Genomic DNA, 21,721 nt, shown 5'->3' on the forward strand with positions numbered 1-21,721 from the left:
TGCCTTGCAGTAAGGAGGAATTTTAGATGTAGTTAGAGTTTCATTCATACACTCTTCTAAACAATTTAGGATTTTTCAATTTAAAAAAAAGATCAATTGTTGCCTGTTGATTATAAATTATGCAGCAATAGAAGTAAAATATGATTACCTTTAATTTATATAAAATATATAACAGACCTACTATTTTCTTTAAAATGGAACTGCAAAACTGTGACAGTATTTTTAAAAAAAACTCACATTAGATTAAATCAGATTACAAACAGTTGTAACGTCTCTATACTATAACATCTATATTGAGAGAGTTAAAGTAGCAGACAGAGCACTCTCGTTAAAATCTGTGTCTGAAAAACTTTAACTGCAGGGATTCTAAACATATACAGTTAGTTACTTGCCAGCTGTTGACAGCACAGAACAAAAAAGATGATGAGTAAATATATTTTGATGTGGGTAAATAAAAGCACAAACAAGTAACAAAGACATAAGAAAATTTATTGCAGTATTTGTTTCACCAGAAGAGCGGGGGATCACTTTTTTTCTTGTCCTGTGTTCTATAACATCAAAATCTATATTAAAAACAATAGAATTTCCCCTGCATATAGGCACAGATACTGCACTGCTCTTAACATAAATAAATTATATCAAAGATACTCCATTACACAGTGTGGGTGAACAACAAAATGTTTTGAACAGGAAAAAAAAAGCAAGTTAAAAGTTGTTGGAGGTCAGGTCAAGTGAATAAATCCATCTGGTGCTAGTTTAAACTCCAAAAACACTTTATTAAGAACATCATCAATACACTAATTTCCAACATTCAGTTTATTTTTTTTACAGAATTATGTTCTGATATAAACATGTGTTTAGTTAAACTATGATACAGTGGGAGTAAAAATCAAACAACGAAGTTGCTGCACAACAGCGAAGGAACTCCCACACAATGTTTTTCCAAAACATTTCCTTCTTTTTTCTTGTGTTAAACTTAAACATGTCTGTATTCACACAGACCAGTGTCACAATACTTTTCCTCCTTCAGGTCCTGAAATCTCAACAGGTTTTCTCTCTGTAACATATTGGGTCCACATAGGTTTGGGTTGTGGGGGTGGGGGGGGGCAGGGGGGTGTTTCTGTCTGCGTAATTTCAGCTGATTAACTCTTACTCCCCTCCTTGGCAGCGTACAGCGCCCGTAACGTCTGTGCCACTTTGTTCGACAGCTTGTGTCCGCTCGTCAAGGATATTTTCTTGTAAATAATGTCCGACTCCTTGATCGTGTCAACCCAAGGCACCTTTTTGCGACCGTCCCGTTTCTTTGCAACAACCCAGGGCCCCGAGTACGATCCAGTCATCCAGTGTATACTGTAGCCGTTTTTGGTCTTCTGGATGACCCTGGCAATCTGCGGTCTGTCCTTGTATTTGGGACGGCAGATGGCAACGACGTCCATGGCCTTCACTGACTCGTTCATGTGACCCGAATCCTCTTCCCCGCCTTTTCTTGGTTTGCGCTGTGGATAGGAAAAGCAGATTGTCTCTGTCATGAACAAACCTTTTATTGTTTTGTTTTTTACAGAGGAAGCCTCAAAACATTTCCTCTCTCTAAAGCACTGGGGGTAAACTTAAAATCCATGAAAACTACTGTAATCTTTGTACTCCCAGGAGATATATTTTTATAATAAGACTTATTAAATATATCTTTGGATGCAGAACTCCAAAGAACCCACATTTTAATGTTTTCAAACAGCAAAACGTGACTACTGTTGTGATGTCCGCATGACCTCAATGATGCCCTGTGTAACCAGCTTCATGAAAATCCCCAGGGTGATCTCTACCCAACAGAGTTTTACATTTCTTACCGCAGGGGGATCTTCATCCTCACTCTCCTCATCATCTGACTCCACTGGAGCACTGTGGTTATTATGGTTGTGGTTCAAGGGCTTTGGGCCCCTTAACAGTGAAGTAATGGCTTTGTTTCTGGCATTGGCACTTGCTTCGCCCTCCTCCTCTTCTTCGTCACGGTCCAAGTGCTCCATCAGTACCTTGAACTAAGAGATACAAGCAGGTGGGGTTTCAGTACAAGTCTTATGATGTGATTATTTCCAGACAATGTAAAGGTACTTCTCTGCTTTACAAAAAGTTTACTTCAATTGTTAACCAGCAGGAGGAAACAAACTGTATTCTCCAGACTCACAGACAACTTAAAAACATAGTACTGAATGCTTACGTCCAAATACTGTTTCACAATGTTCTTCTTGGTGTCGTAGCTGAGATCCATGTTGGACACATCGCTCTTCAGGTAATCCAGTGTCTGACGAGGGTTAAAGTGCACCTTAGACTTCCGGTTCACTGCCTTGTCGTACACTTTGGCAGACTCCGTCGGTGAGTACTTCTGGATTTTGCTGTAACGCAAACAAAAAAAAAGGTCAATCCAGCCTAAGGAAAGTGTAAATAAAAGATTCATTGACAGGCGTTTTCCGATGTCGCTTACGTGTCTGAGAAGCCGTAGAGATTCTTCATATGCTGCTTTAGCACCAGCAGCAGCAGAATCCCCTGCGACGCGCTGGCGAAGTCCAGCAGAGGAACGGGGTTCTCAGGGAGACGGGCCATCACTGCGCCCTCGTCTTCTATGTCAGAGTCAGAGTCGCAAGCAGCAGACTTCTTTTTCTTTTCCACCACCTCTTCTTCCTCACTACTACTGCTACTGCTGCTGCTGCTGCTGCTGCTGCTGGAACTACTACTGCTCTGCTCATCGTCCTCTTCTTCATCATCAGAGCTGTGTTTCCTTCTCTTGGACTGCTTCTTCTTCTTCTTCTTCTTCTTCTTTTTCTTCTTTTTTGTCTTCATCTTCTTTTCCTGCTGCACGGGGCCTTTCCGTAAAGACTGCACGGAGAACAAAAGTATTCAAACAGTGTCCAAATTTACAGTGGATATATTAATTACACTATAAAACTGAGAACTTAAAGTCGTATACAACGTTAAACAAAGCTTCTCACCTCCTTGAAAGACTGCAGCAGGTTGCTCCCAGAGACAGACAGAGTGATGTCTATGTGGTGCATGATGAAAAGAGGCTCCTCCTGCGTCTGGTAGGGGAAGCAGGCCAAGTTGTCGGCTATGAACAACAGCCTGTTCACCTCTGTTTTCTGCAAGTCAAAAACACAGTTCAAAATACTTAACCTACACACAGAGAGGAAATGATCTGACAGGAGAGGTAGGTAAACTCACGGAGCTGTCATCGAAGAGGTTGAGCAGGGAAATGAGGAATGCTCGTCTATGCTGCCGGTTGCCACGGACCAGCGTGTAGAGATGAGAGCAGAGAGCGGAGTCCGAGTCTTCGTGGCGGAAACCTCGGACCACTTTGCCTTTGGATCCATTTATGGCCTGTTGCACCTGGTAAGACATCTTTAACCCTGCTACGGCCTTCATCTGTGAATCCACAGAGAGAACAACTCAGCGTGTACGTATATAGTTAATGTAATAACTACATAAGAAGGCTTTGTTTTCAAGCTCTCTCTTCTGGTGTTGAAAGCCACTCACATGGATGAAGCCTGAATATTTCTTGTCAATCTCCACCAGCTGCTGATCGGCCTTGTTCTTCATGGTTGGCTCAGGGTCAGTTCCCATGGCGATCAAGTAGGGCACACACTAACAAAACAAAAACAATTGCTTAATGAGTGATCAAATCATGATGCATTCAATGCAGCAGAGAACGTCACTCAGTGGAGTTATTGTATATTTCAGTCAGGGGAGAACGTACCTGAACAGGATGGATGAGGCCCTGGCTGAGAGTCAGCGTGATGACGCTCAGGGCAAAGTGCCTAACAGTGGACTGCGAGTTGAAAAAGGACTCCAGCACCTGCTTCAGGTAAATCTGCATTATGGAGCTGCTCATGCCCGATGCGATGTCCCCCAGTTCTTTCAGATTCTCCTCCTTTGATTGCTTCTTCCCTGAATGAACAGAAAACATCAGCTTGATCAGTGCTCTACATTAATAGTCGTATATCTGAGTGACGGATTGGATTTGTTAAACTCACATTCTCGATCAGCCTCCTGCATTCGAGAGTCCTCCTCCTGCAGGTACGTCTGCAGGTTTTTTAACACCTGGATCTTCAGACTGACCAAACTTTTCTCATCTGACAGGTTGCCGTTATACAGAACCTTCACATCCTGCACAAACATGAGCTCTGGGTGCATGATGAACTGGAAGCCTTCAGATTAAGGAGATAAATTAAAAACAGGTCAGATCAGTCAATAATATGCTGATCAAATATGCTGTAACCAATAAGAGTGAATACAGTCAATTTAAAGGTGCAATATACCTAGTCCTATGATGGCCTTGATTTGGACTTCCTCATCTTCATGAGTGGTGAAGTACAACAGAAGCTCCAACACTTTGTCCTTGATGACAATCTAAACGACACAGGAGGAGACAGCAAGTCAAATCAGGTTTCAACAGTTATTCTGCACATAATTAGTCATGTAAGCAGATCGCTAGTGTTTACCTTGTTGGCACCCTTGAACTCCTCCTGGTCAAAATCAAAGTGCCGACAAAGAGCCCCGACGGTGAACAGCGAGCGCAGGAGAGTTGGTTTGTTAGTAGCCAGAGTGGAGCTGCTGGAGTCCTCTTGATGCTGCGTCTTCAGTTTAGCAAGAGCTCCTATAGAATGCATGTGAAGTCATATGATATGGTATAAAAATACACAAGGCTTTTCTATTATAAGGTTTATAATAATATAACACAGAAGCTTTACCGTAGTAACGATTGAAACAAGCCCAAACAAACTTGTAGTTGTGTGTGACCTTGTTCACAACAGCACCGAGGCAGCTCACACAGTGTTGCACAACCTGAAACGCAAATAACACGCTCAATCATATTTGTATATTTCACAGCAGCAGCTTCACATCAGTGTTTTATGAGAGCTATCTGTAAAGGCTGAAGGCTTTAAATGTCACTCACAGTCATGCCGTATTTGATGATGAGCTTCATCAGGTCTTCTTCTAAGGTGGTGAGGAAAGTCTCGCTTGGATGCTCCATCAGAGGCACGACCAGCTCCAAGATCTTTGCCACGTTACAGATGACCATGAAGTCATTCTGAGTCTGAAATGTTAATGAACAAACAGTCAAACACTAAGCTGGTCTGCCTTTCTAATCATATTCTTCCTCATCTTATAGTAACTGTAATATGGTAATGCTTAAACCTACTAATTTGTTAAGACAAAACATCTGAGCTCTGTACAGCATTTGTCCCAGTCGTCTCTAACAGACCATGCACTGAACACCTGTACTTTCATTTGGCTGCCACTAGATGGTGCTATTGCACAACATAAACTTAGTGTAGTTCATTTCCTGTCCTGTGGGCATCAGCTTCAACAAGTGCTTTCTCATGTTTTGGTGGAGGTAAAAAAAAAAAAAGAGGCTGATACTGAATTTAATCACATTGTACTTACATTGCACTTTGTGGTCAAGTAGGGCTGCATAGTCATGGCATGTTTGACCATTAACTGTGCTCTGATCTTGCTGAACAGGTACAGAGTGGTGATGCACGATACCAGACGACCTGAGTTGACCCCTTTGTCTTCACAGTCTGAAACAGAAACGTCGAAAACATTAACATTTGTCACAGCACACCATGTTGACAATTTTATAAACAAACGTCGACAAATGTCTTGTATTACCTGTAAGCGACTCCTCGTATTTCAGTATGTGTTCCACTAGGTTGTCCACCAGCTGAACGCAGGCCTTCTTGGCAGGTTTGTATGAAGCTTGCTCTTCTGACTTCAGTAGCTAAAAACAGTTTCATAAAGAGGTTAGATAAGATGCTTGACAAATGATCCACACGTCAGGTCTCATAAAGACACACTAGCTGCTGTCAAAATAGAGCAAACAAGCTTGAGGACTCACATTTTGGAGAAGCTGCTCAAACCAGTCATAGCCTGAATCCTTACATGCCAACACCTGAGATTAAATAAAAATGACTCAAGTCAGATTATGAAAATATCAAACACAAAAGGTTTTTATTTCGAATGTATATTGTCACACAAAATGCCTCGATGTTACGCACCACGTCTGTGATGTTCAGGATCTTCCGGGTCATGGCGTCTTTGTCGTGGCTGGGTGTGGGCGTGAACCACAGTTTCTGGAATGTCTCATTCACCAGTTTCTGCAGGGGAGAGAGATGTTTATTCAACTGTTCGCCCAAAACTGCCAACTTCCAATCGTAAGAAATATTCACGTGAAAAATAAACACAAACCTTGATCCCCTCTTCGTCGTTGACCCTTCGGATCATCCTGACGCACATCTCGGTGATCTTGTGGAAGTCTGGCTGCTCCAGGCAAATATCCCTCAAGATCTTGATGACCCTCTTTCGTACACTTATGCCCGTGTCCTATGGAGAAGAAATGGAAGATAGATTTAGTGCTTTTAGGACCCACGAACGTGCACTTCCTGTCTACAGGTGGAGTAAGTCCAAGAGAGAGTGCTGGTGAGAGGAGTGCTGCCCACAGTTTTCAGTGCTAACGGCCATTCTTGACAGACTAGATAGCTAGCTTTGGCTCTCTGTAGACGGATGCGATGAGGCCGGTGGAGGCAGGTGGAAGCACACCCTCAAATCCCTGGACTCAGTTTACTTTTTGTTTACTTTGTTTACTTACTTTTCTTTTTGTTTACTTTTAACAAAATAAAAGTAGGTTGGTCTTCTCTGACACAGAGGCATGATAAACACTTCTATCTTTTTAAATCTATAAATCCCTTATTGTACATTCACCACCCTACATATCATCCATGCTAAAACTGGACCACTGGACCCGACAAAATTGCTTCAAATCACTCACGTTTACTCTGAACTTGGAAAATCCGCCTTTAGTTTTTGTGCTCCAAACATGTTGAATTTCTTACAACACACTCTTAGGATCGACACTCTAATCTCTCTCGGACATATGCAGGTGATCTCAAACCACCTTCACCTCAGCTTGCAATTGTTTTTACAGAGTATTGTTTTTATGGTTGTTTCAATTGCCATTTTCTGTATCTCGACATCATTGCAAATGAGAGAAACCGCGATGATTTTGGAGGCTTAAATAAAGGTTTGAATGAATGAATGAAAGAATGAATGAAAGGTAGACAATTAGGTAGGCCATCCCATAATTTTGTCTGATTGGATGTCTTATTACAGTCCTGCTTAAGCCACATATACCATTGTGTTTTTTTAAATCTGAGATATTGATTTACTGCCTGGATGTACAGAGGATTCTTTTTTAAAATACATTTTCTACCCTTGATTTAACATTCATCAGCAGTTTCAAATGCACGTTCAACTGTCTAATGGTTGCAGTTCTTAATTTGATCTTTAGGTGGCAGTGTGCGGAAAAAGATGATTTATCCTCAGCTGACCTTTGGCACTTTAAACGAACTTTTTGGTCAAGTCCAGTCAAAAGTTGTGCTACGCCAACTCCTTTCCACAAACCACTAAGAGGGCATGTAATGTGACGATAACCTTTTAACCACCTGTTGAAAGATAGTAACACAGATGTTGAGGAGGGAAGCTTAAGAAGTTACCAATATCCTTTCTATGAGCATGTCATAGTACTGCTCGATGAGCTCTGGTCGACTCAGCACGAAGCGGCCGAGGAGCTCCACAGCTGCCTCTCGCACACTGGTGGAGTTGTCCATGAGGCGACAGTGAACACCGCGCTGCATATCCAACTAAAACACAAAGAGGGGAGATGAGTCAAGCACAGACAAATCTTACTGAATGTTATGGTGTTCTGGCATTTAATGCTTCAGCTACTAATCTAATGTTCTGTGTAGATGTGTAGCAGCAAATACAGGATGTCTTACCCGTGCAAGGATACTCGGATCAACAGCTACAACTTCAGAGAGACACTTCATGGCTTTCGTTCTGACAGCAATGGCACTTTCACCCAGCACTCTCAGAATCTATTCAAAAGAGACAATAAGAGGAAACATCAGTGACAGTCAACACAACAAAATCTGTCACTCATGTTTATATAAAAAAAAATCTTCCTACCTGTGATAAATAAATGTCAAAGCTCTGTGCAAACGGCCTCATGGAGGCCAGATACCTAACGATCAGACAGGAGTCCTCATAGTCCACCGTGTCAGAGTTTAACCTGAAAGAGGAGAGAGCTCCGTGACATGATACAATCAACCAGCATAGCCTAAAGTACAGCGGTCCACAGTGAAGTACTTCTAACCTCAGAGAACTGAAATGTGAGGGTGGTGTTTTGATGATCTTGCGGAGGAATTTCTTTCGCGTCTCGGCCTTCTGCATGATCTCCGCGGTCGAGTCAACATCGTGGGAGTGATGTCTCTCGTCCTCGTCATTGTCATTTTGAGACTTGATCGCTTTCTCTGCCTCGCTTGTAGTGTCCCTGAACCACTGGGCAATGTAAAACTTCCTGGCAAACTACAAGAAACAAAGTGATAAAAAAAAAATTCAGAACATTTTAAGGCATACTTCACCATTTTTATGCACAGGAACCTTGTTTAACCTGTTTCTCTATCACCTAACAACCCAAACAATTTGAGAGCTTCAGGTTATAAGAGAACAATGGGAGAACTTTACTGCATGTAAACACAACCAGTCCTTCAGGAATCATAAATGTCACCATAACACTCACCACTAAGGCTGGATCTGTCTCAATGTTCTCATCCAGGTAGTCTAACAAGGCCTTCTGGAGCTGCTGGATCTCATCACTGCCTGGAGTCTGTAAGGAGATCAATAACCCAGGTGTGTCTCACAACCAGTTCAATGCCATCAGTAATTGCAGTTACAATTTCATAATTATCTACTCTACCTCTCTGAGGATGCGGTCAATAGCCTTTTGGTCCATCTTGCTCGTGACTGCGTCTTTACGCAGGCGGGACGCGACAGTGCCGAGGTAGTCCAGCGACGCCACCCTGAGAGCCATCTCTGTCTGCTTGTTGCTGAACTGGTGCACCTGGAGCACAAGAAGTGGGGGAAAAAACATCAGCAGCTGTTCCTACTGGATGGACGGTGACTGACACCTTTGAAGCGAGTGCTGCTACTCACCAACAGGCGGCCGAGTAAACTGAGCAGCAGTTCAGCTGCAGGCCACTCGGGCTTGTTGACAGTAGACAGCAGGTCATGAACAAAGTTCTCAAACAGAGGCCTGTAGTCCTCCTCTCCCTGCTTACTGCCACACCTGGAACACACAGAGCAGTTAGGGCTGCAGAAGCGGGTACACAGTAGTCTTAAGTAGCTAAACTTTACGGCTTGAGGTTAAAGGGGTTAGGGTTAGCAAGAGGCGGGGAGCAATAACTTACTTCTTGAGAAACACTGATAGGAAGTTCTGAGCTGTCCTCATGGCGGTCTCGTAAGAGTTTGTGATAAAGACATCTTTGTCCACCTGAAGATAAAAAATCAACATGTAAAACAAGTTCCAAAACAAGACATAAATATTATTAAATATTAGTTAAAGTCTCTGTAGTTACCTTCTTACTATGCTCCTCCTCTGCGTCCCTCGGTGTGGGGAGGTTTACCACACACTGGATGAGCTGAAAAACCAACGCCGTCACCATCTGGATGTACAAAGGCTCTCCGTCTGAATCACTGCTGTTCAGCCTGGGGAGGTGTGAGATATGTTTCCTTCGTTTAACCGAGCAACAGAGAGGACTTTAATCTTCATTTATGTAATTGTATTTTTTAAATAATGACTCAAGTTACCTAAAGTTCCTGAGGCTGCGTTTGCTAGTAGGCAGTCTGGCCAGAGAGGTGAAGATCTCTTCAAGAATGAGCTGCCGGTGCTTCTCGTATCGAGAGAACACCTGCAGAAGAGGGGAAAGCAAAGCAGGAGGACACATGATGAAACTGTTTGATTGCAAGCCTACCAGCTTAATATGCTAAAGTTGCATGCCATGTTTGACTTACTGCTGTCACTAGTGTGATGGCGCATAGCTGCAGTTCACTGACGTTCTCCACAAAAAATGGTGTGATACCCAGAGTGGATACCTAAAAGTAGGGCACAAAAACAATCAGGTATGTTGGAACTAAAAGAGTCAAAATTCAGGTGTTTAGAATTCTAATGGTGTCAGACGAGTCTCACCTGGAGGATCGTGGTATCTGTTAGCAGCTGGATCTCCAGGAGTTCTGCAATATTGCTGACAACATCACAGACTTTGTTGTAGAGCATGACTACCACCTTCTGTTTATGGGTGGAACTCTTTGCTCTCTTGGACTTGGAGGAATGCAGACCACCTTAGGAAGATAAAAAGGAAAATGGAGTTGAATTACAGATAAGCTTTAAACATTAGCAGAATAAAAAGATGGACGACATGACAGCTCCCTAAAAGTGAAGCCAAACCCTCTCTATCGCCCCCTGCTGACTGGCTGCAGTATAGGTCATAAAGCCCGCCTCCTCCATGTTAACAGATGGGACATGAGTCAAACTATAAAATCAAAATACACGTCAATTTTTTCTCAAACATGGTTTCTGTCATTATAGTAAGTTCTTATCATGATTTACGTCCAAGTGTTCATTTTTCTGACAAGTTTATTTTTAATTAGTTATTTGAAGCTGTAAAAAGGATGATTGACAGCTCTGTTGACAAATCCGGCTCCTGCAGCCGATCTGTTCCAGATTAGCAGAGTAGAGGAGGAACGGTGAGAGGAGACGTAACTAAAACAATCACTACAGTCATTGAAGTTTACATATCTGTGAACGTCTGGTTCAGACCAACACAAAGAAGCCGTTCTGCTGTTAAATACACTGACATGTGGAATCCTTGCTGGGTTTTTTTCGGTAATTTAAGTGTGTTTTGGTTAGTGGACGTGGCTATGGCGGCTCCACCTGCCGATCTCAACTGCGCAGCTCTGGCTCCAAATGATGTCACCATCCCAAGATGGCAGCGCCATAACGGGGGATGTTTTGGCTTCAATTTTGTACAATGGGAGTTGATGGAGACGCGTCGCCCATCTTTATATACAGTGATTGTTTCATAGACTTTGTACACACATAAAAATTAAGATATATTTTTAAATTTTGTAAAACACAGAGGAAATCTGCTGACCTCCATGGGGATCCACTCTGTAGACCGGGTCGTACTGAGGGTACAAAGAGTTTTGCAGATGGAACTTTGTGTACTGCAACACCCTCTCGATCACATCCTCGATATAAACAGCTTTGGGCATGTGTGGAGATGTCATAATGTTGAGTGCAGTCAGACAGGCATCAGCAGACTTAGTCACTCGTTCCATGATAAGGTCACGCCACAGCCGCTCCTCATCCATCGAATCATTACCCTACAAATGTCACAAACAATTAGGAGAATAATAATAATAACAAAAGTTGCTTAAAAGCTCTGAACAATTTCAGACTGACCACTTACATGATTCATTAATGTGGAAAGTTTGACGCTGTCCAGAATGTTCTTCTCCAGGATATTTAAAATTTTCACCAGTTTATCAGACGGGAACTGTGGATCAAACAAGTAATTGGTTAAAATAGTGCGTTTGTGACTTGATGGTGTTTAGTAGCTCTATATTAATTGTGAACCTGAGCATAACCAAGTGATAACACACTCTTCTTACCTTGTTAAAGACCCCCATAGCTTTAATCTTAGCAGAGTCGCTCCCAAGCTCGCTCAGCTGGTGCTTTCCTAGCAAGAGCTCTTGAGGTATTTCATCATCATCATCTATTTAAGGGCACAAAGTTATAATAATGACACATTCTCAGACTAAACAGTGACCGTGAAAAACGTTGGAAGCTGTGCAGTGCTTGATGTTCACCTTCATTAGTGAGGTCCACGTCCTCAAGGTTCTCCAGAATGTTGTCAACGCTGGCAGTGAATCTCTTAAATGTGGAGGAGTCCATTATTTCTGTTAAACACATGTGAAAAAAATGGATAAATATAGATTTGCATACATGTCAAATTCATTAATCTCATTAGAGAGTTTGAAGCTAAAAAATACCCTCATGTGTCAGCTTGGAATCATGCGACTTCCTGTTTTTCTGTTTCTGCTTCTTCATTTTTCTGGCAACTGTACAAAGACAACAACATCAACATTAGTCAAATCATTGACAGGTGAAACTACACCTCAGTTACTGAATTTAACAATCATAATTTCCAGTATTTGTTTGGCAATCATCTACGGTTATAATTGGGTTCACGTTGTTTGAAAACAAACTCATCTTCTAAGAAGAATAAGCAAAAAAGACTCACCATCACTAAGGCTTGGAGGTGGAGAGTCTTTATCCGACTCATCCGAATTCCATTCACGCTGACGCCCGCCGGACCCCCGGCGAGCGTTATGAGAACCTCCGCTTCGACGGTGATCTCCAGAACTTCTCTTCTCTTCGTGCTTCCATGTCTTGTCGTGGTCTTTCTTGCACTTTTTCTTTGCAGCTGAAAAAATAACAGAGAGAAAATGTTTGGAATTTTATTGGAAAATATCAGCAGGTACGGATCCTTGTATCTTACGGAAAACTGCGTGGTAAAAAAAATATCTGCCAGAAGTGGAGACAGCAAACATTGCACAAACATTTTAATTTTCAAGGTGAAATACTGACACTCATCGCCAGAGTCTTCCTCGTCATCTTCATCTGAGTCCAACTCAGCGTACTTGGACTTCTTACTGATCATGCCATGCTTTCGCTTGTTTGACATCTCTGTAAGCACAAGAGGTGAGTGAGCATAAAAAAAAACACTTCTTCAATCAATTATCCACTATATATTTGGATTAAAGGGGGGGTCATCATGCTAATTTCAAGCTTCATGTTTCACTCTGTGATAACTGTGGAGTAGCTTAGCACAATTTACCGTTAAAAAATTCAGTCAGCTCTGTCCCTTTAAGAAATCCCACCCCTACACGTCTACTTTCTTCTGATTGGCCAGCTCTCACAAAAGCTTGCTATTTGTGACATCACAAAGTGTAGCGTGTAGAAAAAACTCCAACATACTTTTACCTACAGATTTGAAACTTCACCCACGTTTAGCATGGACATCCAACATTGTAACATAACATGATTCCTGAGAACGTAATGCACACATATTTTTTGATATATATTTAGTGAACAGAGGAAAACATACCTTTCCCTGAGGAGGATTTGTGTGCATTCCTGCTTTCCTTAATGATGCTTTTCACCTCATCGATACTGAGTTTCTGAACCACAACAACAGGTTTAGCTGCTTTTTTTAAGTTCTCTATCAATGACACTCTTTCCAGCCTGACTCGGGGTTCGGTCAGGCCCTCTTTCAACTGGCTTGGAATTTGGGGATCTTTGTCTTTACCGTCCCGTTTCAATTTAGGAATCACAAAGTTCTTCAGACTTCCTTTCTTTTCACCCAGCAGGTACGAGGGGAACTCGCTTGGTTTTGTCTCCACAGACTGCTGTTTGCAGCTCTTTCGGCTATCCCCACTTTTCCTCTCGTCCTTTTGTTGGGCATTTTGAGGGCCGGAGCTATCTGTCCTCTGCCGACCATTGAGGTCAGTGGATTTTCTGCTTCCGTCTTGCTTTATTCTACTGCTGTCAGGTTTATCATGCTGGTCAGATGAGTGTCTGTTGCAGTTTTCACTTGACAGTGTCTTGTTTTTCTTTTCCCTCTCTCTGTCTCTGTCCCTTTCTTTGTCTTTGTTTCTTTCTTTGTCTCTGTCTCTATCTTTAACCTTTTCTCTATCTTTATCTCTATCTCTATCTTTAACTTTATCTTTTTCCCTATCCTTATTTCTCTCTTTGTCCTTATCTTTTTCTCTATCCTTATCTCTGTCTTTGTCCTTTTCTTTTTCTCTATCCTTATCTCTGTCTTTGTCCTTTTCTTTTTCTCTATCCTTATCTCTGTCTTTGTCTTTATCTTTTTCTCTATCCTTATCTCTGTCTTTGTCCTTATCTTTTTCTCTATCCTTATCTCTCTCTTTATCCTTATCTCTTTCTCTGTCTTTATCCCCATCTCTATCCCTGGCTTTGTCTTCTCCATGTCTGGAATTACGCTCCGCCTCTCTCATGGTTTTCGGAGTCTTGGCTTGGCTGACATTGGATCGGTGACTGTTGTGGTTCTTTTCCTCTTTGTGGCGCGAGTCTGAATGCTTGTCGTGTTTCTGCCTCGGTGTGTCCGGCCGCTTTTCATCCGAGTGTCCCTTGCTGCTGTCTGATTTGCCGTCATGTCTGTGTTTTGAATCCCGCCGACCATCCTGCTTCTGTTTCGGGGTTTCCGGTTGCCCGTCAGAGCCGGATTTCCTCGGCTTTTCCGCATGTTGTTTGATGATCTCGGGTCTGTTTTCAACAACTTTATCCACCTTTCCATCAGTCTTTGACTTAATGCGCCGAAGGTGGTCCTCACACAACTGCTGGGCTTCCAAGACCACTACGGGCTGTCTTATCATTCTGCCTGCTTGTTGCAGATCAATACTGACCATCAAAGCAGGCCGACTGGAACCATTACTTGCACTATTCGTCTTCTTGGGTGTCAGCTTGCTGTCGGTGTTAACTCCTTGTACAGTAGGCACGTCACTTGGCTCGGCTCCGGATTCCTGAGGATACGAGTCTTGTTTCCGTTTCTTAAGAGGCTTATCTGCAATAAAAAAATGAAGATTTGATCTTCAATATACACAAACATACAAAGTCTTTGCAAATGCATAAGACAGATACACAATACCTTTATCCTGGACTTCTTTAGACCACCGCTCTCTCTCACTGGCCGACTCGCGCTCTATTCTCTCGATCTCTACAAGAGTGTCGATCTCTGCATCATCAAACACAACCCCACCGATGACTCCGGTCTCCTTGGTATGAGGCCGCGCAGGAGCCTGCTGACAGTTCGCCTGCTCCTCAGCACCTAACTTGCGCGACAAGTCCTGAGCAGTCCTCGACAACTGATTGTTGTTCATCAAATCGGTTTCGTGGTCTGAGCCGATATGCGATGGATCCATGTCCGGACTCTTCACTCGGGTGAGTTTTAACGTCAGCCTGGCAGAGTCTTTTATTGGAGAACTAACAATGCCATACAAAGCATTATTGTCCATCTGCTTGTTTTCTTCTTTACTCCTTTCTTTCTGCTTCCTTTTGCGGTCAGTGGAGGTGAGGAGCAGGTCAGGAGCTGCACCTGGTGGCATATCAGGCGGGGGTGACTGCATGATAAGGGTGCGCCTGGACCCTATTTAAATGCAACAACAATTCAAGGGCAAGTGAGCACGCAGAATAAGTCATGGCAAAGAATAAATTGTACAATTGTGGATTATTTTTTTAGCACAAAATGATAAAAAATGATTTATTGCAAAGGCAGCATACTTTTTGCAGCCTCCTCGCTCCCAGCAGGAGAACACACAGACTGCGGTGATTTAACCGGAAACGTTGAGGCCCCCATGGAGGGGTCATTGTCCTGTTGGGGCACAAAAACATTTATCATCACTTTGAAGTGTCAGCATCAGCCGAGGTCCACTTCAGGATATCTTGATTCTCTGCATTACCTCATGTCCCAGTCTGTGAGCCATGTTCATGTAGTCCTCATCTGAACTTAGTCTCGCATTATGATGAGATGAATTACTTGATAGCTGTCCAGAGACCTTGTTGTCATGGATATTTCTCACAACACTGGCAACTAAAACAGAGAGCCAAAAAAAAAACATCCAGGGAAGTTATTTGCAATGCGACGTAAGGTTATCAACTTAATCTTCGCCATACAAATGTATGTAATAGTGAGTTGTTCAATTTGCTTGCAGCTAGCCATGTGTATATAACATGCAGCTGGTTTCATATTAAAAGGAGTAATTGTTTTCCTCGAAAATGAGTAGGAGAATTTAAAAGATATTTTAATAGCTCAAGGTCAGAGTGTAGCTGATGTTCTGTGAGGGAACAATGTCTTCAACCCCCTCAGAGCCACATCTTGAATATTTATTGTACAGCTTGTATTCTGTCGTGGAGAGGCCTCTTGTTGTGAATGCTTGAGTAACATATCAATCAAGATTTTTAATCAACACAGAAAGTAGACAGTACAGCTAATAGCACATTTCCTCCAGACTCAAACTTGTACCTACCTTGCTGAGTCTGTTGGTGTTCAGAATAACTTGGTGGGTTGTACTGCATGTAGTCTGCAGGACTCTGAGGGGTGTAGGGACTAGGTATAGGGCTGTTCTGCTGGGGTACGAACCGAGTACCTGATCCAGACTGTTGGGATGTAAAGCATCTGTGAAAGAGGATGAAGAAGCCTTAATGAGAATATAGATACTTCCGCGTTTCTTTATCTGACACTATGCTGGAAGGGACTTACCCAGAGGGACTTTGAGCGACAGTGGTTTGCTGATAGTTTGATCCTGGACTCCCATGCACCTGATTCTGAGACACCTTGTACTGTTGTATCAACGGCTGCTGCAGTGCACCTGAGAGATAAGGAGGAAAGACATCTATAACCAAGGTCATACAAACATAGAGTAGAACATATATAATTCTATATTTTCTGGCCAATTGTTTTCTTGCAGTTGCCAGCACCTCCACCTCGCGCTGCAGTATGAACTACAGCATGTGCAAGGCATTTCTCTCTGGCGCAAACACTGATTCAGTATGAAAGTGTGCATGCATCCTATATACTTGTAATTATGGGTAATTGCAGACTAGGGCAGCTGCTCATAAAACTGGAAGGCTTTCCGGAACAAAGGTTAAAAGACAAATGTGCAACTGTTTACAGCTATTACTGATATAATTGATGATAACAAAACAAACACAGCTTTAAAAACTGAAATATGAAATGTGCCATAAACAGTTAAGTTTAATTATAGGATTTAAAAGTAATTTATAAAAAGTTATATACCAGGTTGTGTTTGCTGGAGGTGGAATTGTACAAAAGGTTTTATTCCCACCCTAAGAGATGTTAAAATTGAGCTAGGGATTAAACGGTTGGTTCAACAGAAAAACAATAAAACATGAGCTCCCTCAGTCTACATGTCGAAGTGTCCTTGGGCATGACACTGAACCCCAAATTGCCCCTGGTGGCATAGCCATCGGTGTGTGAATGTGTGAATGTGACATGAAGTGTAAAAGTGCTTTGAGTTGTCGCTAGACTAGAAAAGCGCTACATAAGTACAGTCCATTTACCATTACTGCTATGACAGTATGATTTGCGATCATAGACCGTATAAAAGGATGGACGACATGACAGCTCCCTAAAAGTGAAGCCAAAACATTTCAAGCACCCCCTGCTGACTGGCTGCAGTATATGTCATAAAGCCCGCCTCCTCCATGTTAACAGATGGGACATGAGTCAAACTATAAAATCAAAATACACATTAAATAAATGTTTCTCAAACATGGTCCTGTCATTATAGTTAGTTCTTATCATGCTGATATGTTCAAATGTTTGTTTTTCTGCTCTCTTCTGCTTTCTTCTTCAAGTTTAGTGTTAATGAGTTGCTGTGATGCTGTAAAAAGGATGATTGACAGCACCTGCTGCCGATCTGTTCCAGATTAGCAGAGGAGAGGACGATCGCCGAGAGTAAACATAACTAAAACAACCACTACAGTCATTGAAGTTTTCATATCTGTGAACGTTAACCTCAGACCAACACAAAGAAGCTGTTCTGCTGTTAAATACGCCAACGTGCGGAATGCTTTCTGTCTTTATCTTTAAGTTAAGTGAGTGTGTTTTGGTTAGCGGAAGTGGCTACGGCGGCTCCACTCGCCAATCTCTACTGCGCAGTCTCTGGCTCCAAATGACGTCACCATCACAAGATGGCAGCGCCTGTCACAGGGGCTATTTTGGCAGCAATTCCGTACAATGAGAGCAGATGAAGACGCGTTGTCCATCTATATATACAGTCATTGCTTGCGATAAATAAACTAATATTAAATATTAGCAATACAGTTCCCATGTCTTTCTTCTTGTCGCCATGTTTTACGAATTATACTTCTTCTTCTTCGTCTTCTCTCTTCAAACTATAAAATACTCCAAATGAAAGAAGCGCTTTTCTTTTTTAAACCACATTTTCCTCTCTCTCATCTCTTTCCTCAGTTATGGTGCTTATCTAGCAGTTGCCCCCATATTGACAACAACTAATCTGAGGGCTCAATTTGACAGCTGAAATTTCTGCATGTTGAATGCAGATGCACGACTCGTGTAAATAGAGATAGGGTTAGGGTTAGAGAAAATCAGTCAGCACTATACAACACATTTTCTCTCCTACTATTAATGCTTTCTAGCCATGTCGATAGTTTTGGAATGTCCTCCTCCTCTCTTATACCATGGAGTTGATTGAAATTTCCAGTTTGGTGCTTATAACACTGGAAAATAACAGTCAACAGGGATTCAAGCCCATAGGGACCTTTGTTTCAACCCTTCCCTTTATTTACTGTTATCTCTCTCCTCATACGTCACCCTGGTTTTGCTGCACCTGACGACCCCCCCTATGAAGACTGAATGTTTCAAAGCTAACGCTAACTAGACACGGTTATTGTTGTGCTAACTGCTCCGAAAACCACGCTGTCTCTTGAGGGACTATTTTTTACTGTGAGCACAGCTGGGTTAATCGTTGGTGCTTATTTCCTATCCTAGAGCTAAGCTTAATACATATATACACCTCATTATCTGCATTTGGTGATAATATTGCTCCATAAATCTTACACTCTTGTAACAAAATGAATGCCAATGCAAGCCAATTAAGACTACAGGTACATTTACAGGAAATGATCACCTACCTTTACAGCCAAACAAACATCCAAGTGATGCCAAATAGTAAACAACACAACTGGTGTTGTGATAGCAGTTCCAGAACTGTTTCTGTTATGCACCACTTTGGAAAAAATACAGCCAGAACTAATGACATTAATGATTGGCTGAGTTCCAGTAATAACTGCTATGCAAACATTTTCCCTCCTGCAATGGCTCTATCCCTAGTTTGGGAACAACTAATGTAGTGACACCAGGTACAAGTTCTGCATCTGACTCAGGAAACGCTCAGGTGAATAATTATTTACAGTAGAAAACAAGAGTGAGAGTGAGAGTGAGAGAGCATGCAAATTCTCAGTGTTTCCTCCTTCTTACAACCCCAAAGTTTGTACTGGATTGGCATACTTTTGTCCCTGAAGATTTTGGGGTTCCTGGACAGCAAAGTTTGTAGAAGCATTGGCATGTCACCCTCGGGTTCATCGTTCCCCAAGTTGTCCTTCAGCTCTCTGGAAAGCAGACAAACGTATAGTCAATAGTCAGATTGGAGGCATTCTGATTCTTTCCAGTCTCAATTATCATTTTAGAGCTGGTTAAATTACCCCTTCAGGACTCTGACAACACAGAGCATCAGCTGATATATCTGGTGAAGCAGTGATGTTTATGTGCTCATTGAAAACGGAAACAGCATCGCCTGACTTCACTTTTTAAAAGTAATTAGTGAATCAACTCTCTGTAATGTGTTACCACTTACACTACTGACAACTCAACAACGATTTATATCCACATTCAAAATGAACTGAAGGGTTAGTACACCGTTTAAAACCATACTGGTAAGTCTACCTCTGTAATAGTAATTTTCCTTTAAGCTCTCAGTGTGGCGTGAAAGACTAGTGAGTGGTACTTACATGTGTTCGGTGGAGACCTGGTTGAGGCTTTGTGCCAGCTGAGTCACCAAATTCTCATCCCGACACACCAGGAGGCTGCTGACCTCATCGGAGATCCTTCCATTGTAGAGCAGGCTCTTAGCAGTGGTGGCAGGGAGAGGAGAAGGCAAGGGCAGCTGGTTCAACACTGCAAGGATGAAAGACAAGTTACATAGGGAGGGAAATCATATGATAAAAGTGTTTTTGGAAAGGGTTAGTGGGTGAAAATATGTGTGTTTGCAGGTTCTGTTAACATTATCTCAATATTCCTAACTGGTTAGTTTTCAGGTAGAAGGACATAAATGGATCCAATCGCTGGATACTTTTCATTTTTTTAACATTTTTTATCAGAATAAATATTTTGAAGGCCTCAGAAAACATGCCAATCTCCTAGTGGCTAAAATAATACATGCTGTATAATGCAAGAGACATAGATCCATCTATCCCCTTTATTAGGTTCATATTTTAATGTGATTGCATACAATACTTTGGCTATGAATGGCCTTTTTAAAAAGTTATTCATATCGCTAAGCCTTAAACTTCACATCTAAAGCCACTTCATCTATACCCTTTAATCACAAGTAGACACATCATAATTACCTGTAATTAACTTGTGGTTAAACTACACAGCCAGTGTATTTCAGCGTACTTAGCAATCAGGTGTTTGTTAGTCTAGTTGCCACATCTTGGTTTGAATGTTAGTGTTTAGGCTGTTAGAGACATGATGTTTCACTTACAGTCTGTCAGGCTAGCAATTCCAGCAAGAGTAGTGATGGGAACATGAGGCATATCACCATTCATGCTGAAGATGAGGTGAAGAGGTCGTGTCAATGCACAGGCTGCTCAATATCACCAATCTCTTCCTATTCCTCACATCTCCGAAATGCTGCAGAGACACAAAACATAAGTGGCAACAGACGCTCTTACAGAATTTTCAGTATCAACAAGGTATTACTAAATAACCAAGTGTTTTCCAAATTATTACTCTGGTGTGCTTCTTCTGGGATGGGGTTCAAAACTGTGTCAGCTCGTGAGTGTGCATTATCACAATGCATACATAACCGCTCCTCTGACGTAGACAGTTTATACCAGCCTTGTATCAAGACTGGGCATGCCTTTATAGGTTATTGATTTGTAACAGCTACTGCTGCCCATACCATCTCACCCCCTGCTCCTCTTTGACTCTGTAAACAAACACCTTCATTGTGTGCATTGTGTAGCTGTGATATTACAACCTGCACAAGCTGGACATTTAGTTTTCTGCAGAAACATACATAAAACAGATTTAGCACTCATACGAATGGAGTAAGCTATGTCGTGCATTACAAGTAGATTCAGATGGTGACAACAAACATATGAATTCGTGATAGAAAGTTACAACGATTCTGCCTCTGTGTGTGTCTATATTCATCTGTAACCTTACAAGTCAGCCTATTGTAGCTTTATTACACCCATTACTGTCGCTAAATAAACTACAAAACAAAAACCCAGCGACGATACAGAAAACCTGGTAAGCTAGTTGCACATCAAATTCTTTTCTTTTGTTAACATTACAGTGTCAGTTAAGGTTTCCGGGGCTGTTCTGTCTTATACCAGCGACATTAGCCCTTCTTTATATCAGATGTGATTGTATCATTACTCACTTATTATCATTTTGACGGTGTAGACACTTACTAAAAGTACGAACGACATAACGACGTCTGTAAAAGTGACTAAAATCAACTCGGGGTTAGCCGGCTAGCAACAACTGGAGATGTTAGCTAACGTATGCTAACAGCCAAGGTATATGTGTAACTCTCCTTAGCTAGCATCACCGGGAGTGCATCAAACCCGGTTAGCCGTGGGTTTCCTGCTCTGGGGCTCTATTTTTATCATACAGGTCGTGTAATTCTCAACTCACACTTCATATGGCCTTCAACGACGCATCTCTAGCTCACAAAGTGGACCTCGGACTTGCCTAAGGAAGCGTAACCCCGACCCGACGCCAGGGAGGCAGGGGTACAAAGCAAAGACCCCATCACACATCAGAATCATCCCCCTGGCTAATCACGCTAGGCTGCCTGATGTGTCTGACTCCGCGTAAACACTCGGGAAGGTAAACAATTTGTCTGTAAATAGCTTGTTATTGTTGAATCTGGCTTATTTACCTCTGGATGTGATGAGAAAGAGAAGTGGTTCTGG

At 42.1% G+C, this 21,721-nt stretch overlaps 1 protein-coding gene across 1 annotated transcript; it reads right to left on the reverse strand.

Annotated features, from left to right (window-relative positions):
- Positions 1–468: 468 nt before the first annotated feature.
- On the reverse strand, positions 469–21,721 carry LOC138601789 (nipped-B-like protein B). The gene is made up of 47 exons (XM_069672997.1): positions 21,688–21,721; positions 20,278–20,426; positions 19,523–19,688; positions 19,023–19,123; positions 16,230–16,338; positions 15,997–16,145; positions 15,430–15,560; positions 15,251–15,341; positions 14,619–15,116; positions 13,056–14,534; positions 12,536–12,634; positions 12,189–12,371; positions 11,938–12,006; positions 11,755–11,844; positions 11,557–11,660; positions 11,355–11,441; positions 11,037–11,268; positions 10,073–10,224; positions 9,898–9,978; positions 9,694–9,794; positions 9,462–9,591; positions 9,294–9,376; positions 9,040–9,172; positions 8,804–8,947; positions 8,627–8,713; positions 8,201–8,412; positions 8,014–8,116; positions 7,824–7,922; positions 7,542–7,688; positions 6,238–6,372; positions 6,048–6,146; positions 5,888–5,941; positions 5,662–5,770; positions 5,434–5,570; positions 4,943–5,083; positions 4,737–4,830; positions 4,488–4,642; positions 4,305–4,395; positions 4,020–4,193; positions 3,743–3,933; positions 3,523–3,630; positions 3,211–3,411; positions 2,982–3,128; positions 2,477–2,868; positions 2,213–2,387; positions 1,845–2,033; positions 469–1,496 (listed from the first exon to the last, which is right to left on the reverse strand). The coding sequence occupies exons 2-47, from the start codon at positions 20,339–20,341 to the stop codon at positions 1,143–1,145; spliced, it is 8,070 nt and encodes a 2,689-aa protein (XP_069529098.1). The 5' UTR covers positions 20,342–20,426; positions 21,688–21,721; the 3' UTR covers positions 469–1,142.

The sequence above is a fragment of the Semicossyphus pulcher genome, unplaced genomic scaffold, assembly GCF_022749685.1.
Source record: "Semicossyphus pulcher isolate SPU_LCO1_2020_fin unplaced genomic scaffold, fSemPul1.0.p SCAF_22, whole genome shotgun sequence".
In the NCBI taxonomy this organism is placed as follows: domain Eukaryota; kingdom Metazoa; phylum Chordata; class Actinopteri; order Labriformes; family Labridae; genus Semicossyphus; species Semicossyphus pulcher.

Bases quoted from the DNA above. Each gene is read 5' to 3' on its own strand.
- LOC138601789 (XM_069672997.1), bottom strand. From the start codon at position 20,341: ATGAATGGTGATATGCCTCATGTTCCCATCACTACTCTTGCTGGAATT. The intron at 12,635-13,055 runs GTATGTTTTCCT...TTGTGCTTACAG, and splicing joins CAAATCCTCCTCAGGGAAAG to AGATGTCAAACAAGCGAAAG. The intron at 5,571-5,661 runs GTAATACAAGAC...TTTCTGTTTCAG, and splicing joins ATACGAGGAGTCGCTTACAG to ACTGTGAAGACAAAGGGGTC.